General features: G+C 45.0%; 2 protein-coding genes across 2 annotated transcripts; both read left to right on the top strand.

Annotated features, from left to right (window-relative positions):
* Nucleotides 1-2,873: 2,873 nt before the first annotated feature.
* On the top strand, nt 2,874-8,337 carry LOC121078026 (ovomucoid-like). Its single transcript, XM_040573721.1, has 8 exons — nt 2,874-3,833; nt 4,631-4,653; nt 5,229-5,353; nt 5,620-5,665; nt 6,545-6,672; nt 6,804-6,849; nt 7,550-7,680; nt 8,167-8,337. The coding sequence occupies exons 1-8, from the start codon at nt 3,677-3,679 to the stop codon at nt 8,210-8,212; spliced, it is 702 nt and encodes a 233-aa protein (XP_040429655.1). The 5' UTR covers nt 2,874-3,676; the 3' UTR covers nt 8,213-8,337.
* A 3,231-nt stretch (nt 8,338-11,568) lies between these two features.
* Nucleotides 11,569-15,692, top strand: LOC121077851 (serine protease inhibitor Kazal-type 6-like). Its single transcript, XM_040573443.1, has 4 exons — nt 11,569-11,716; nt 13,767-13,792; nt 14,618-14,730; nt 15,517-15,692. Exons 1-4 carry the CDS (start codon nt 11,659-11,661, stop codon nt 15,560-15,562), a joined length of 243 nt encoding a protein of 80 aa, XP_040429377.1. The 5' UTR covers nt 11,569-11,658; the 3' UTR covers nt 15,563-15,692.
* The last annotated feature ends 1,284 nt before the right edge of the window (nt 15,693-16,976 follow it).

The following is a 16,976-nucleotide window of genomic DNA, read 5'->3' as shown; positions in this document are numbered from 1 at the left end:
ATTGAGGGGTGACTGTGAGCAGTAATGAACGGGGACAAATCCTCCATCCTGACATGGAGCTCTGGCATGCAGCACTTCTGAGGAGGTGGCAGGGGGCACAGCAGGACCCCAGCATCACCCCTGACCCTCTGCACCATGGGCAGCTCTGCAGGATGGCAAGCAAGACGAGACTCTTCCACAAGCACTGTTGAAAATGATTTTTTTGTCGCTGCTCAATAAAATCCTGCCACAACAACACAATATCCTCTCACCATTACTAATCTAACTCTCCCTCCAGGAAATTCAAGGCAGGAAACATTGCCTGCCAAGGTGTTTTATGGTACAATTCTTTGAGTGGTACCTCAGCCCTCTGTGCCATTGTCTGATGTTTGTGAATTTAGGAAATGCCATTCAATTACCCTACAAACTGATTAACATGTTGCATTTAGTTATTTGGTTCTGCTCTATTTTATATCAACACTTCTCTTTTAGTGTATTATCCTACTTGTTGCTGGCCAAAGCACACCTCGGGCCAGTCTAGACCTTGCTCTTAACGCAGTTTTTCTCCAAGGCTTCATCGGCATAAACGGTTTGTTACTGTGTTCTTCCTCAATGTGGGGAAAAATAAAATGTTTTGAAAGAAAATTGCTTGGTGATGCCGTCTGGGGGGCTGGCTGTGTCAGAGCTGCTGCAGTGAGACCGAGCTGGGACTCGCCGAGGAATTTGGATGTGAGGAGCTGGATCCTCAGCGCCCTGCTGTAAGCGTACGGCTCCCAGACAGACAAATTATTCCAGACACCCTTCCTGCCTGTGATATCATCTGTGCTTAAACGGCAGGAGATATGCAGGCAGCAATCAGATAGCTGAGCTGCGAGGAGAAATGTTACAAGAGTGCGGCTGAGAGCAGGGGCTTTGCTTGCTCCAAAATTGAATTCCTGATCTCATAGGAGATGTAGTCCTGCCCCCGTGTGCACAGCTCTGGTAACAGCACTCTGTTTTGTTAGATCCTGCGTGGGGCACAGCAGCAGTGGGTGCGAGCACTGCGCTTTGCATTCGGCCTGCAGCAGTTCTGCGTTTGGGACTGCAGAGCGCTCTCCTCCAAACATCCAGCTTTTTGGGGTTCCCCCCCCCCCCCCCAAATTGAAAAATATTATTTCTTTTTGTAGCCAAGTGAAGCCTGTGACAAGTTTTAAACTAAAGCAGGGAAAATTAATGAAAATTTTTTTAGGTCGTGGTAGATTATGGATTTGTTTGAGGTAGGGAATCTCAAGACCAGAGGAAAAGATTCCTGGGAAGTATCACTGTTATGGGATGACATAATTTTGTATTAGAAATTGGGTAGAATTTACAGATTTGTTGGAAATTTACCTTAACACAAGGAGGACGCATCATGTAACTACCAGTGTTTATCCCATTCATGTGGCCACAACCTTCTTGACTAAAAACCTGGACCATCTAAGAACTTGAAATAGCAGGAAGTGTTTTATTTAACCTTTTCTGTGGATCTCATATCATAGAAAAAAGGCTAGAAATAATCCTATGCTCAAATTCACTTTATTGAACCCACCATCATGAAACTTGCATATCCCACAGGGATTTTGACAGGTGACTTCACTCTCCTCTTCCCATTTGCAACATGTGTATGACATTTCCCGAAGCTCCCTCCTCCAAATGTATTGAGACAGTTGTTTTTCACTGTTCCTAATGCCTGTGTCAACCCATCTGCTGCTCGGCAATTACTTCTGTCCCATTCCCTTCTGTTTCTTATTAATCGAGCTCCTTGTGCAATCCCACGTCACACCTCGCCCAGCAGCTCCTGCTGCCCTGCCCTGGCTGCTGCCAATTAGCTCCCATCCTTTCTCATCAACCCTGTAGCAAGACTCTGTCGTCGCACAAATCGCTGGAGGAAGAGGGGACAGGAGCAGTTCCAGCGCTGTCCTACCTGCCTACCCAGGCCTTCAGAAGCAGCAAGCGGATCAGAGGGGGTCTCCCAGGTGGAGCTTGTTAGTCAAAGGGCAGGTGCTGGCCACACAAGAGAATGACACCATTCCCCACCATATAAAAAAGCCCTGAGAGACCAGTGTGATTTCTTGCTTCAGGCTGAGAGAAGAGGAAACCAGAGAAGCAGCATGGTTTTTGGTAATTTGGGCTTTCAGACCTAGAGGTGGTGGTGCAGGGTCTGGGGTCGTAGGGCCGAAGAGCTGATGGACTGCATTCCTGCAGCCTCACCAAGTGCTGCAGAGCCAGCAGGTGCCATCTCCTCTGATAGCTGGTATGGGTTCTGAGGAAACATTTTCAGCTTAGGCGTTCTTGTCCCTGGAGAAAAATCAATATTAATGCTTCTGTGATTACTGCTTGCCTTCCAAATATGCTTATGATCAGTTCAAGAAGTTTGACAGTCACGTCACTCAGGATGCTAAGAATACAACAGAAACAGCTTTTAAATGAACCCTTCAACTCTTGATATTTGTGAATGAGATCCAAAGAACATTACTCATTTATTTTTCAGGAAAATGATTTCATTGACACGAACAGGCCAAAGCCTGCAAGCTCTATTTTGTGATTGCGGTTCCCTTGCACTTTCAGCAACATTTTTATGATTTTATGTGCCCATGCCAAGACTTGAACATCTCCCAGGATAATAAGAAAAACAATTCTGATTTTCTATTTAAAACTCAGGCTGCTTTTAAGCCACGTGTGCATGTATCAGGCTTCTTCTAAAACACAAATGTGTTCTGTCCCTCGCTTCCTTTTGTGACTATATTCAACTCAAGAAGTATTTTATGCAATATTTGTTTTGCCATAAATCTGTGACAGAGTTGAAAAAAACCTTCAACAGAACCTTTATTCTTCACTTAGCTGAAAGTTGTGTTTTAGGGAAGATGATGCTCTCTATTTAATGCCATGTAAAGAGAAAAGAAGGGGGGAATGTATGGACTCACCTTCTGTTTTCAGTTGCTGCAATTTTTTATGAATGACTGTGGTAATAAGACCATTTCACCTGCACAGAACGCTACTTGCTTGTCATTAAGAGGAAACAATGTCCAGGTTTAAGGCTGGTTATTCTCATTGTTTCTTAATCAGGTTCATGCTGATCATCAACAGATGAATAATTCTTCCTTGTACATAGACATGTCTCAAACTTCTGGAGTTTTAGGTCATGTTTCCCTGTTGTGATGACTCTTGCTATCCCATTAGTGAGAAATCCAGTGTACCAGGAAAATACAGAAGAGACTATGGAGAGGTTCACTGTGCAGCATCTTCAAAAGACACTGATGCCTGCCAAACCCCGGATTTTATTTCTGTAAAAGCTGAGGGTGTCCCACGCTGCCATCTCATCGCTCTGCGGTACTGCGCAAGTCTCCCAGAGCCCAAATACATTGTAGTGTTTGTAATATGGTGTGCACCAGTTCAAACACTTTCAACAAATTAGCTTTTTTGCTTTGCCAACTTCCATATGTAATTTCACAACATCTAGTGTTGAGACAGTGCTCTTGTTTGGACAGTACAAATCACTCATTGTACAGCAGGGCGCCTTTGTTAACAAGCTGGGTGTAGCTCACATTTTTGTTTAATTCTTCTGGGCATCTCTCTAACAAACAAGTATTCTTTAGGGCTCAACTCAATAATCAATACAGTTTTGTTAGTTTACAGAGCAGATAATTACTTTATGGGATGACTTTACAAGGTCAGGGAGATGTACTTATATAGTCTGGAGAATGAAGGCAGAGAAACATCTCTACAGAACTCAACAGCAACAGATTTGCAAGTAACAGACTACACAACCTTTCCCACCATGAAGACAACAAGAGCTGCTGCCCTTCTTGGGCTACTGTTTCTCGTGTGCTTTTCTGGTAAGTTGTTTTTATTATAGTCTCTCCTTATATCTCTAGTCATCTTGAACTCCATATAGGTCAGCGTGCCTTAATATATATGTATCCTAAAATAGAGCTCAGCTTACTGGAGAAGTAATGGTTTAGTAATGCTGTTTTTAGTGAACTCTCTTTTAATGAACTAAAACTAAAACTGAACTTTTATCCCTGTGCAAATATTACTACAGGTCTAGTAGGATGCCTCTGTCTGATTTAAACTTATTAGACTTAGCGGGGATAATAGTGCTGCAAAAGGAGAAAAGTTTATATCCTATTCCTTCTTTAGCAAGTCAAAGCTTGTATTTTCACCAGTGATTGATTATTATTATTATTTTTAATCATAGGATATAACTTCTTGTTTACTTGGACTGGATAAAACATTTACAAAACAAGTAATTCTCAGTAGTAAGAAAGTGTATTTAGTTACTCTCTTGGGAAATTAATAATGCCAGAGAAATTTTAATCAAGGATTTATATTTATATTTATATTGTATTATTTTATTTTTTATATTGTATAATCTCCATTTATATTATTATAATATAAATATAATATAATTTTATATTTATATATTTATTATATATTTATATTTATATGTTTAATTTAATTTTAATTTTATTTTATATTATATATTATTATAAATAATATAAATATAATATACTATAATTACATATTTATATTTATATATATTTATTATAATATTATATTATTATAATATATAAATAATATATATGTGTGTATATATATATACATTATATTGTATAATCTCCATTTTTTGTAGATATTGTTTCTGGTCAACGATGGGTGAGTAGTAGATCTTCTCTCTCATTTAGTCTTGATTTCTAAGTGTAGATGAGTAATTCATACTCACGCTGTATCCCAGGGGAGTCTTGTGGGAGAATAAAAGAAAATGGAGAGAGCAAGGAAGGAAGAAGAAAAAGTGCCCCCAAGAATTATACCACCTCTTTTTCCCCCAAAATAAGAAAACATCTTTGTCAGAGAATGACACCTTATCAGACTGGTGATAAAAGATGGTAATTAATAATGTAGAGTAAGAGCCAGCATGGCACAGAGGGCCAGCAGGAATTCTATATAACTTTTGAATAACTGCCTAAATATCTTCCCTGTCCTGATTCCCTAAGGAATGATCACTTTTGTCAGTCATGCATGTCTACAGTGCTGAACGTCTTAATGGTGAAAATGTGTTTATGCATACTGTAGGAAATGATATATTTTGTTCCCTCCCTTCACCATGGAGGAATGACCGAGGGGGAAAAAAAAATGACCACCTGTAGCATCCCTATGCTTAGAAAACATGATGAACATGAGCAGACACTTCCCTCCCCTTGGAGAAACTGCACGTCTGTCCTTTTTGACAGGCCTCCTGCGGCGTGTACCGGATGTCAGATAGGAACAATCTTGCCTGTCCCAGGGACTTCCAGCCGGTCTGTGGCACCGATAACGTGACGTACCCCAACGAGTGCTCGCTCTGCAGAGAAATCTTGTGAGTACAAGATCACCTGATTACCCATAATGATGGTTCAGGTAGCAGACGAAAGCCTTTTGAATTGTGACTAATCGTGGGGTGGACTGGATTTTTCATAAGTTTCAGCCTTCCCTAGTGCGCAGGATCTCGTCAGGCTGTGTCTCTTCCGTGTCAAAACTCCTAAGTTTGATTAATTACTGGGGCTTTACGAGTGGAGAGACTTAATGAGTGAGATGACTACACGGCATCAACAGGTTAATCCTTCCTTTCCTTCTCTCTCCTAGTCGTAACAGAGTGATTGACAAAAAGCATGACGGAAGATGCATAAAGGTATGGTCTAAGATCGACTCCTAAGATATCCTAAGATACTCTAAGATACAACTTCAAAACTGCTAAAATTTTTACGAAAATGAAGAATTTCATATCTTCAAGTTTTTTTAATTTCATTTTGAAAAATGCAAATCTGCTTCAACTGTGAATTTTGAAATGTTATCTTATGCCTAACACCTGACGGAAAAACAGAAGCCTTTGATTTAAATAATGCTTCAGCATTGTCAAAACATTTCCCTTTAGATTTAGAAAAAAAGTTTGTTAAAACTCAGAAAATCCCAGAGGAAGTTTGGATTTTGACTAAACCATAATTTGTAACAGGAAAAAAAAAAAGATTCTATCAAAACATCTATCATAAGATTTGTTTATCAATATATAGAGCTACCATGAAGTGGAGAAGTGGCTCTATTTTTAGATTAGTGAGATAATGTAAAGAAACGCTCTGGCTGTGCAATTTACCATAATGCTACAATTTTCATTTCAGTACACTCAGAGTAATTACGGGAACACTGAGGAGAGCCTAAACTCCGTTTTCAAGCGGGGCAGACGTTTCACAGCAGAAGTTGCCGCCACCTAAGGCACATTAGGCACAGATCCTGTGTGACTGTGTTCAGGGTGGAAACCCCCAAGATGACACTGACGAAACCCATTTCAGGACAGGAAAAAAAAAAAAACTAGATACTGCAGGATCTGCCGCACCCACGTCCTCCCAGGCAGAATTTCACCTGTTTGTGCTCCCTCTACCTCACCCTGCCAGGCTGGAAGCTTGCATCCCTGTACATCTCTGTTTGCTGCGAGCATGGGGAGAAGGAGAAATATCTCTTGCACCACGCACCGTTACACAGGAGTGATTAAAATGCTGTTCTGTGACTGTTTCAGGTCGATTGCACTGGCTACATGAGAACAACGGGTGATCGGGAGTCTCTCTGCACCCGGCATTACAACCCATTCTGCGCCACCAACGGGGTTACCTACAGCAACAAGTGCAGCTTCTGCACGGCGGTGGCGTGAGTGCTGGGCCGGGTGGCTGGCAGGGTGGCTGGGTGCTGGCGTTGGTATCTGGAGGGTAGTGAGGGGGCTCGGCTCCTGAAGCAGCTGCGATGTGCTTGTTCATTCTCAATGCACTTTCTTCCCAAAGGAATGGAGAGGACATCGACCTGTTCATGCCTGGAAAATGCCCCAAGGTAAAGTTCAGAAGTCTCCACTATGAACTGTTGTTATAATGTGCTACACGATGAAAATTCAGTGAGTCATAACTACGTAAGAGAAATGCCTGCACTCTGCTGGCATATTTGGCCTGGAAATAGGATTTGACGAAAACAGCTGAAGTATGCCAGGGTCAAAGGACACTGAACAAAACCCATGTCTCTGAGGTGCAGTCTCCACCTGCACAGCTTCTGACCTGGGAACAGAGCAGCCAGGTGATGCTAAAACCTTGATTCACTGGGAGAAGAGACGTGCCTGAGGAAGGGGTGCAGACTCAACCCTCCCAGGGGAGCGCAGGGGCTCAAGCCGCCACCAGCACCAGCAGTAGGTGGGATTCCTCTTGTGGGAGAACTTTGTACCGTGTACTTTGTAACACCCCACTTTTCGGCACCCCCTCTCTGCTGGGCTGCTGAACCAGAGCAGAGCAACCAGCAGGAGGGACAGCCTGGAAGTACTGGTGTGGCCATTTCACTGCTCTGAGGGTATTTATGAGATTTCTTTCCCAATTTCTCACTTTGTACTCTGCCAGGCAAGCATGTTAGGCTTTTCAGAGTTGTTAGAACAAGAGCGCCCTGCACCTGAAAAACGTTTTTATGCTTTGCCATATTGTAAACATTAAATAGACATAAAGCAGACATAGGAAAATACGGGGAACAAAAGCTTCACAATGTGTTGTAGCTCCGTAACATGCAGATTGACTGCAGTGGATTCAAGAGCACCGATGTCTACTGCACTGCTGAGTACATGCCCCTCTGCGGCTCTGACGGCAGAACGTATGGAAACAAATGCCACTTCTGTATCGCAGTTCTGTAAGTACAGCGCTCAGCACACAGCCATGAAAACACTGCTGTGCCCGAGCCCCAGCACTCCCGTTAGCCCCTCAGTAAATCCATCTCCGCTCCCCGTCCCTCTCGTGACGCTCCCTCTCCTGTGCCCCTGCAGGCACTGCAGATCTTAAACCCAAGTGAGTCTTCTCCCCTCCCTTACCCTCCCCTCACAATTAAATCCAGATTCCCATTCACAGGCTTGTAGCGTTCCTGACTCCCTCCCTGCGAGAGTAATTTAAACCTTAACTGTAGGATGAGTATCCAAAATTATGGGGTTTGTCCCAAATCTTTCCCATGACAAAACATGTAACTTGGGGAACCAGGAGAGAGGTGAAACTGTAAGTGAGGGACTCTGTAACTTGGACAGCACGGAGGGTTGGCTTACATGGGTAAAACTAGCAACAGCACTGGCGGGACTATAAAACTGCCTTCCACATCTGTAATTTTTGATTCCCTCTTTCTCTTCAGGAAGAGCCGGGGATCCCTGACCCTCAAGCACCGTGGTAAATGCTGAGTGCTGGCACGTAACCTTCACCCTTGCCTTTCTCTTACAAAGCCCACGACTCCAGTGTGCTCTTCCCTGCTCCCTGTTGTACATTGGTTTCTGCTTTGATCCATCAATAAATCAAAACCAGCCACCCTCTTTGCCATGGACTTTTTTTCCTTCTTCAGGATAGGGATAATGGTCTTCAGGCTTTTAGGTACTTATCTGTCAGGCAGGAGAAGTTTCGAAATAAACCACAATAAAGACCAAAGTGTAACGCCCATCACACAACAGCCCAAGCCCTCATGAGAGTACGTCACTCCATACCAAACCATCAGAGGAGAAAACAAGCTGCTATAAAATACAACTGCTTTCCCAAGTTCTGTGTTTTACTGCATACAAATGGATTTGTGTTGGACAGACAGAGCCTGGCTTTGTAACAGCACTGAGCCTTGGAGGAACTGGTCCTTTTAGGAGCCTTGGCATGGGGGAAATGGCCCTGGGGTAGTGTGAATGGGAAACATGGGGCCAGCCCTACCTGGGCATGGGGCAGGTCTGGCAGTGTGTTATAAGGAGGAGGCTTATGGCAAAGGGAGGAGACTATCTCATGGGGAAGAAAATTAGGAACTACTGCTTCCTTGAAGGGTGTGTCCCTTGAGACTGTGGTGATCAGCAGAGAATTGCAGCAAGCTGGGCAAGGCTGTAATGAGCCTAATGAGGACCCGAGGAGAAACTAGACTGGGCTCAGGCTTTTGGCTTCTTGGAGAAGAGATCTGAAAAGTTGTGCTTGGGGTGTTTGAGGCAGAGGAAGGATAAGGGGCCCTTAAGGATAAAGGTTTTGGATTCTGTAGCCATAGGAAAGAAGAGCCAGAAAATGTGCTGGTAGCTCCAAGGTGGTTTCTGCCTGGAAAAAAAAGGTAATATATGGAGATAGTATCTTTGTGGGAGCCTAAAAAGTGCACTGGAAGAGCAGTGATGTATGTGAATGTTCATGATGATGTGCCATCTTTCTGGGTGAGTCAAGGAATGAGTATGCAAACAGCACAGGCAAAAAGTCCCAAGTGCCCCACTCATGCCCCCTTCCCCTTCCTTTCTCCACCCCCCATTTTCTTGTTACATTAAAAGGCAGTTGCCTGTTAAGGCTGATATTGAGGACAAAATCTGTGACTTCCAAGCTTTTCCTCTGGGCCTCTTTTTACTGAAGTAGGCCGTTTCTTGACCTAGAAAGGTTGTGGGTGCTTCCCACCAGAAGACAAGAAGCTGTCTTTCCCTTAATAACAGGCCAGAGCAGCGCCCTATCCTAGGAAGAGGGATGGAACTTACATTAAATTTTTTTCTCGTATTAGTACGAGCAGTATAAACCACAGCATGCTTGTGAGTCTGCTGGTAGGAAAATACAGACTGGAGAGCCATAAGCTCACTGCTAACCTGCCTATGAGGGAAAATTTCAAGAAATACTCTACCTGGTGGATGTGAGCAGGGACCTTCAGCAAAGGTCACAACTTGGCTGTAACTTCTTGTTGGCCAAGAGGTTTGCTGAGTGGCCACAGACTAGCAGTTATAGCATTGGCACGAAAGTATTTTCGACAGCAAGATCCTATGGTGAGCCTCCTCCATAATGGTAGTTTGTGCTGGAGGAAGCCAGATACTTGTGTAGGAGCTCAAAAGACTTTGGAGAAGCTCAAAGAAAAGCTGCCCTTCTAAAGGGAAATGGAGGGCAAATGGCAAGTACAGGGTACATGGCCATATCCTAGGTGCCTTGTGAGCCTCCAGACAAAAAAATCTTTAGAAAATGGTTAAGGTTTGTATCACATAATCCTAGAGATTGGCCCAGCACAGGTAAATACTCAGCTTGGTAGCTGAGAAAGGCTGTACCCATTTGACTGGAAAGCAAAGCCCAGGTGCCTTTGTCCTGTCCCATTTCCTGAGAAGTCAGAGGGACAGAGGAATTCCCCACCTCCAGCAGCAAGTGTCCTCCTTCACGTGTTATAAAGAAGTGGAAAGAGGGGTAATCAGGATAATCACCTGTTTGCTAATTTAGTCTCTTCCTTTCTTCGGCCCGCTAGGGATTGGCCCCTGTAGTACATTTTCTAACCAACCCAATCAGTTATGCTGCAGCAAATGAAACGTTTGGGTAGATAAAGAGCTGAGGTATTAGTGCTGGGGTGGCTAGCAGTGATGTATGAAGGTAGAAAAGGCAAACAAGTGATTCTGCGAGTGGCAGAACCAAGCGTGACTTTGAACGGCGCTGCGGCTGGCGGGCTTGATAACTAAATTATACGAGAGGCTGCATTGTGAGCTCACCCTTAATAGACATCTGAGAACTCACCTGTCAGTCACGGTTCCTCTCCTGTGTGGGTTTTATGATGTCTAGCGAGTGGCAAACTAATGCTTTTCCAGATGTAGGGCAGTCATGACATTGCTCTCCTGCAGAAAGGTTCCTTTGCCAGATGAAGACATTAGTGGAAATCTTGGTTGCTAGAAAAATGTATAAAGTGCTTTATTTTTTAAAATTTTTTTCACTCCTATGCCAAATGTGGTTAGAATTAGTTGCATATTCAGAATTTACTGGGGAAATGAATAAGCAGATTTCTCCATACATGGTGCACTGATAACCCTCATCTCCTTAGGAATGCATACTAAAATTTTAAAAGATTATTCCTATCTGAACAGAAATTTTGCAGATGGTGCAGATGAACCCAAATCTTTGCACTGAATCAGCTGGAAATGGAGCTCAAGTCTCCCAGTTCTCCATCAAATTCCGTAGTTGCCACTTGCCGTGGGAGCAGAGCCCTAGCATATGTTTGCGAATGTGAAAAACTGGCAAACATTGACAGCTATAGTTTAAATAGTTCAGGGAGGAGAGGCAGCAGTCCTATGTGGGGCTCTGCACAGAGCTATGAGAGCATCAGTGTCCTTCTCCACCCCAACCCAACAAATTTAGAACCATCCTCAAAAATAGCCAGGGAACAACGTATAATTGGTTTCGCAGACAACACATTCTCATGCTGTGATTTATTTCGTAATGTCTGGTGAGTGTCATCACGCCGCACTCAAAGCCTCGGAGCTGGCATTCAGCGAGGACCCAGAGAATGAAAATTACCAGCTTCCCCGATGAATCACCGCTTTGAAAATTCACCCTTGTGAGAATCCTGTGACTATTTAGAAGGAGAAAAAAAAAAAAAAAAAACAGATATTACAGGCCCGAGTCTATCACTCATATAATTAGCCCTTTCTAGGTTTGATGTGGACAGGGCAGCATTCTTAAAGCACCATAAACATGGACAGGACCAATAATGGCTTTAGAAACGAAGTGGAGAAGTTCTCACAATTAAGGTGAGGAATGAGGACAGCTATGGATGGGTGCATAAATACACAGAAAGGCAGGTCCGCGAGCACACTGTGGGCTCTGGGGCTGAGACAACACATCCCGAACAAGTCGCTTGCCGTGGACTAAAGAGCTAGCTGCCTGCAGCATGAAGGCAACAGGCACCTTAGTGCTTCTCAGCCTGCTGCTTCTGTCTTTCTTCTCGGGTAAGTTATCCTTCCTGTAGCCTAGAAAGAAACTTTCCTGACAAGAGCAAACTTCAGAGAGCCTTGATCACCAGATGACGGGCTTGAAGATAAAGCTGAGCAAGTAGAAAATATCTGCGGGACTTGCTCACTCGTGTCACATATTTCCACTCCCTGTGTGCCTCCGCAGTCAATAACACAGTGGAGGTGTCACCAGGAGACAGAATGAGCAAATTGTAAGCGGCTCTTTCAGCAAATGTACCAAAGCAGAGTGTAATTACGAGTTTTGGTACAAATGTTCGCTGGAGAGTTTTGCTGAACCAGTTAGAGAAGAAACTCACACCTCAGGGTCATCAGCTCCTGTTTTGATCCTAAGCATCCTGGTATTTGGTGTTTTCCTTAGAGATGTGGAAATGTAATTAGATGAAAGTTTCAGCTTCCAAATACGTTGCAGAGAAAAGCTTGAAAATTAAATTCAAATGTCCTCGAGGAGCCAGAACAAAGAGGGCAAATTAAAACGATCCAGCATTTATTTATCTTGAGATTTACACGTCTCTCTGATGATCTGGGGAAGCTGACTGATGGTTTTTGAATGTATAGGGCACACCAGTGCCATCAATTGCTTGTGTCCAGCTGACCCAGATCTGGAAGGTTTGTGGCGGCAGTTATCGAAGACTGTGCAGACTGAGAATTATTTATACTTGTTTTTCTGTGAATAATTTGAATAAAGAATTCACTGGAGAAAATTGTGGGCTGTGCATGGAGAAAAGAGGTGAATTACTTTGTACGCATTATTCATTATGAAATATTCATCTGTCTCTAATTGAGTCTTAATTGGGTCTGGGTTCCGTCAGAGTGCTGAAGCTTCCTTCCAAGGCCAGGCAGAATAGCAGCAAACTCTGTGATCTCATATGAAATAAGCAGATGCCAAGAGACATCCTCACAAAGTCTTGTGTAGCTGCATGTAATATTTATAAAAACTATCTAATGAGCTATTTTGTAAATATCCAGATAGCCATAACGGTGGCTTCCCAAAGCAGCCTAGCCTAACCCAAATGTGACAGATGCACTGGTGGCAGGGATAAAACACTGAGAGGCACGGCAGTTAGCAGAGGAATTTGGGTGCGCTGACGGGTACTGGTTTGGCTGTGAGTGGGATTTGCAGCCTGCGTGGCGTAGCACAGGGGCCTCCCATCCTCTTGCCTGGTGCTGAGCACGCTGCTGCAGTGCCCCCAGGCCAAAACCCCAGCTGCCCAGCTTGGTGCTGGCTGTTTGTCCCTCAGTATCAAGCCCCACCTCCTGCAAATCTGCATGCGACCTTCCCCGGGCTCCCTGGCACAGGCACCACAGGCTCGCCCACCCCGTGGACATGACTCGAGCTCCGTGCCTGGCTGCGGTCTCTGCAGCGAAGAAGTGCGAAGAGGATGGGCTGATGAGCCTCCAGACCAGAGCCTGTGCTTTCAGCGGGTGTTTCTTCTCTATCGCTGACTGTCACTGCCTGTTCTGCTCCGGATCACGCCGTGACATCCCTTTGTGTCTCGCTCGGGATGAAGTTGTTCTGGGAGTGTCTCGGGGCTGTGCCGTACTGCGGATGGCTGTAAAGCTGACCGCAGGGTCTCCTTTGCCACCTCCACGGTGGGGTTTTATTAACAGTACCAGCCAGTTTTGTTATTCAGAGGTGCAGGAGCCTAAAAGCCTTACAAGTCAATACAGCTTGAAAATTTCTGCCGAGAGTGGTTCAAATCCGATACGGCAGCCTGCTTCCCCGGCAGTGGCTGCCTGCCAGGGAGATGGGTTTATGTGTCTGCGGTGCAGTTAGCAGCTGAATGACTGATTACATGGTATTTTAGTAACATTTTTTCAAAAAGCAAAATACCGAAAAGCAATTCAGATAATGTATTTCCTACCCCCTCCTCCACCGCACAGGATGGCAGAGCAGGGAAAACCTGGTGTACGTTGCACTGAGCTTTGCAAAAGGATTTCTGACTTTGGTTCAGCTTCTCTCAGAAAATAATGCTGATATGTATAACATCTCTGAGTGTTTATTTATTTATTTTTGTTTAAATTCCAGATGTAGCAGCTCAAGACATTGAAGAGGTTAGTGCAGCTCTTTGCTTATTGAATCTGCATTTTTTTCCTGATTCTAGAGGAATGGTTTTGTAACGGATCTTGGTGCACGGTAAACTGGTTTTGCTGTTAGCTGGGAGTAGGTTGGGCCTTTCAAGACGCTCCAACGCTTTGGGAAATTCCCCATGGTACAGGGGGTGTTACGTGTGGCCACACTAGCAAATAGACCAGGGAAATGGACAGCTGGTTCAGCAAATGCTTCCCATGATTCAGTCCAGAGTGCATGCACGGGGCTGGGTTTGTTTGCAGCACCGCTTTTGTCCGCTTTGCTCCACTGTCCAATCCCCTTGTGTAACAAATGGGATATTCAGAGCTGGTTATTCCCCCAAACTAGGCCCATCTAGAGGAGACCTACAGACTCTGGTTTTCCTCTCTCTCTGCCGGGGAGGCAGGGAGCTCCGCGAGCACAAAGCCGCGTGTGGTTGCACAAGGCGCGTGATGCCACTTTGCTGTGAGCTGACTTGGGGCCAACTGCCTGAAAGAGTATCAATGCTGACTCTTCTCCGACATGCCTAGGCTAATCCACTTGTGTCTTTGGGACATCAGGGTTTCTCCCAGATGGCTACAGTTTCCCTCATCAATCACAGGGCAAAAAATTCCCCTGAAAGAGTGCTTCTGCTAGTTCTGGCAGGCCTTTTTCTTCCATGTAAATGGGCCATGTCATCACTGCTGCGCTAGTCCTCTGGGCGGGAAGAGAATTACATTAGTGATCTTGTTTCCTATTTGGAAAGCAAAAGAGAGAGTATGGGAGACCTGGAAAGATTTTTTTGGTCATTTTTATTATTCCTTTTGCAGATTTGTAAAGAGTTTGTAAACAGGAGCGTGTACTGCACAAGGGAGTCCAACCCTCACTGTGGCACGGATGGCGTAACGTATGGGAACAAGTGCGCCTTCTGCAAGGCAGTTCTGTAAGTGGAAGCAGAGGGAGTCAAAATGACAGGTAGAGCTGGCTCAATTTCCATGTCCGTAACGCTGATCTCCATGGAGGGTGGCCCCACATCCAGGCTGCTCCTCTTGTACAGACCAGCCCCTGGTCCTTGCCAGGAGGAATATTTCCTCCTTGGAACAGAACTGCATGAATGCAAGTTAATTTTAGATCATTTCTAGGCTTTGTATGATGCTTGTCACAATGCAGAGAAACAGCACAGGGACTGGGAGGTAATTGTACCTGCCTTTATCTCCTGCATGGACTAAATCGGTGCACGTCTTCCTCTGTGTGCCAGAGGCTGAAACTCTCCCTGTCCACACCTCTGGATGCAGAAAACAGTCTGGAGGAATGCAGGGGACGAGCTGTGCCACATTATGAGTTGAAAGTTTGAATGGACTTTGTGGAACAAGGCACAAAATCTGAGAGGAAGAACTGGAGAGCCGCCTTTTCCTGAGCTCTGTCTCCTTTTAAAGGAGATGTGATAGGAGTCAGCACTTCTGGACTGAATGGACTTGCAAAACATCAGTTTCCCCTTATCAGTCCTTAACATTTGGTGCACTCTGAAGGCTGCCTCATCCTAGGGGAAAGTAGAGAGGAGCAGGGAGAGGAAAAAATGGCTTAATGCTCCCTGTGAGGCTCTGGGGTACTCTAGCATGAACCAGGCAAATGGTCCTGTTCGGATGGATGAGCTCCCTGTCCCACACTGCTGTGCTCGTGCTGTCTGTCATATGCTGCTTTCTCTGAGTCTGTCTTGCTCCTTTTACAGGAGGAGTGGAGGGAAAATAAGGTTGAAGCACATGGGGAAATGCTGAGTCCTCACCATCTCCGAGCACCGAACGCTGATCCCCCTTCAGCGGCGGCCGCAGGCGCCAGTGCCTGGGCATGGCAGCAGCTTGTCCTTGTCTCCACCGTCTCTGCTCAATAAAACAAAACTCAGCACAATTCTTTGGCTGGATCCTTTTTTCCGTAACACCCAGAAAAGTGCTTCCATGCAGCCATGCCAGCACTTAACGTGCGGCTTTGCTGCACTGTGCTGTTGCATCACGCGGGCAGGAGCAGTGATTCCCATGGCCGTGCCCTCCTCCCCGCACTGCCATAGCTCCTTGGTCCTGTCCCCCTGACACACGGGCACGTGCCTGCTGGGCACTGGGGGTGGCATCATGAACCTTTGCTCTTCATCAGCATCCTTGGGTGTCCTTCTTCTCCTTCTTCTTTGTTCTGAGAGGGGACTTTGAGTTGAAAACTGTGAACCCGCCAGCATTCGCTTCCTGTTCCAAGTAACTTCTCATGCTAATAAAATTGTATTTAGAAGAGCACAGATTGTATAAGTGTCAATAATTAAAAAGAAAATTCCCTGGTGGAGAAAAGCTGTGGGTTTCCTCTCACCACCTCTAGCATAAACTCCCCCTGAATCACACGCACCCCTTGATTTTTCAGGGACAAGAATTTGTACTTACTTACGAAGGGGAATGCACACAAACTTTACTAATTTCTTTACTTTTCACACTGCTGCACTCTCTCTTCTTAATGCTGGTTGGAAAATCCTTCTTTGTGAAAACATGAGAAAATAAATTCTAGAGTCTCTTCCCATTCACCATGTAAAATCCACACAGGGAAATACCTGTGGCATCCCCTTGTTAAAACGTTGGCAGCAGATCAGTCGGACATTACTTTCTTAATGTTAAACACTTACCCTTCAAAGGGAGCTTTAGATTTTATCATGAGCCTCAGGGGTCAACATATTTTGCAAGCACCTGGGTGCTGAGCATCTCAGCCTCTGGATGGTGTTTGGGCAGAGCTGGAGTGTTTGCCTGTTGTGCCATAGTGCAGGCTTTGAACTGAGCACAATGATCTATAGCCAGGGAGAGAGCCCTTGTTTGGCTCCAAATTGTTGCTTTAGTAACTCAACAGCAAGATATCCAGAGCATGGGTAGGGCCGAGGGGAGTGAGAAGCACCTCCTGCACAAGGATGGGTGGTCACCAAGGACACTGCTGGGGGAGTGGAAAGACCTTCCTCCTCCTTCCTCCTACCTGGAGCAGGATGACCATGTCCTATCCTGCCTGAGCTGTCCTGTGATCTGTACCGTGGCTCTGGAGCAGCACCACAGTCAGATCACAGGAACAAAAATACTGTTTTTTTTTAAGATGGGAAATGATGTTTTAATGAGAGAGATATGGGACATCTCTATGCCTGAAGTGGCCCTCAGTGACTCCAAAATCTTCACA

This window comes from Cygnus olor, chromosome 14 (genome assembly GCF_009769625.2).
Source record: "Cygnus olor isolate bCygOlo1 chromosome 14, bCygOlo1.pri.v2, whole genome shotgun sequence".
NCBI lineage: Eukaryota > Metazoa > Chordata > Aves > Anseriformes > Anatidae > Cygnus > Cygnus olor.
This window is presented reverse-complemented; position numbering and strand designations above follow the sequence as displayed.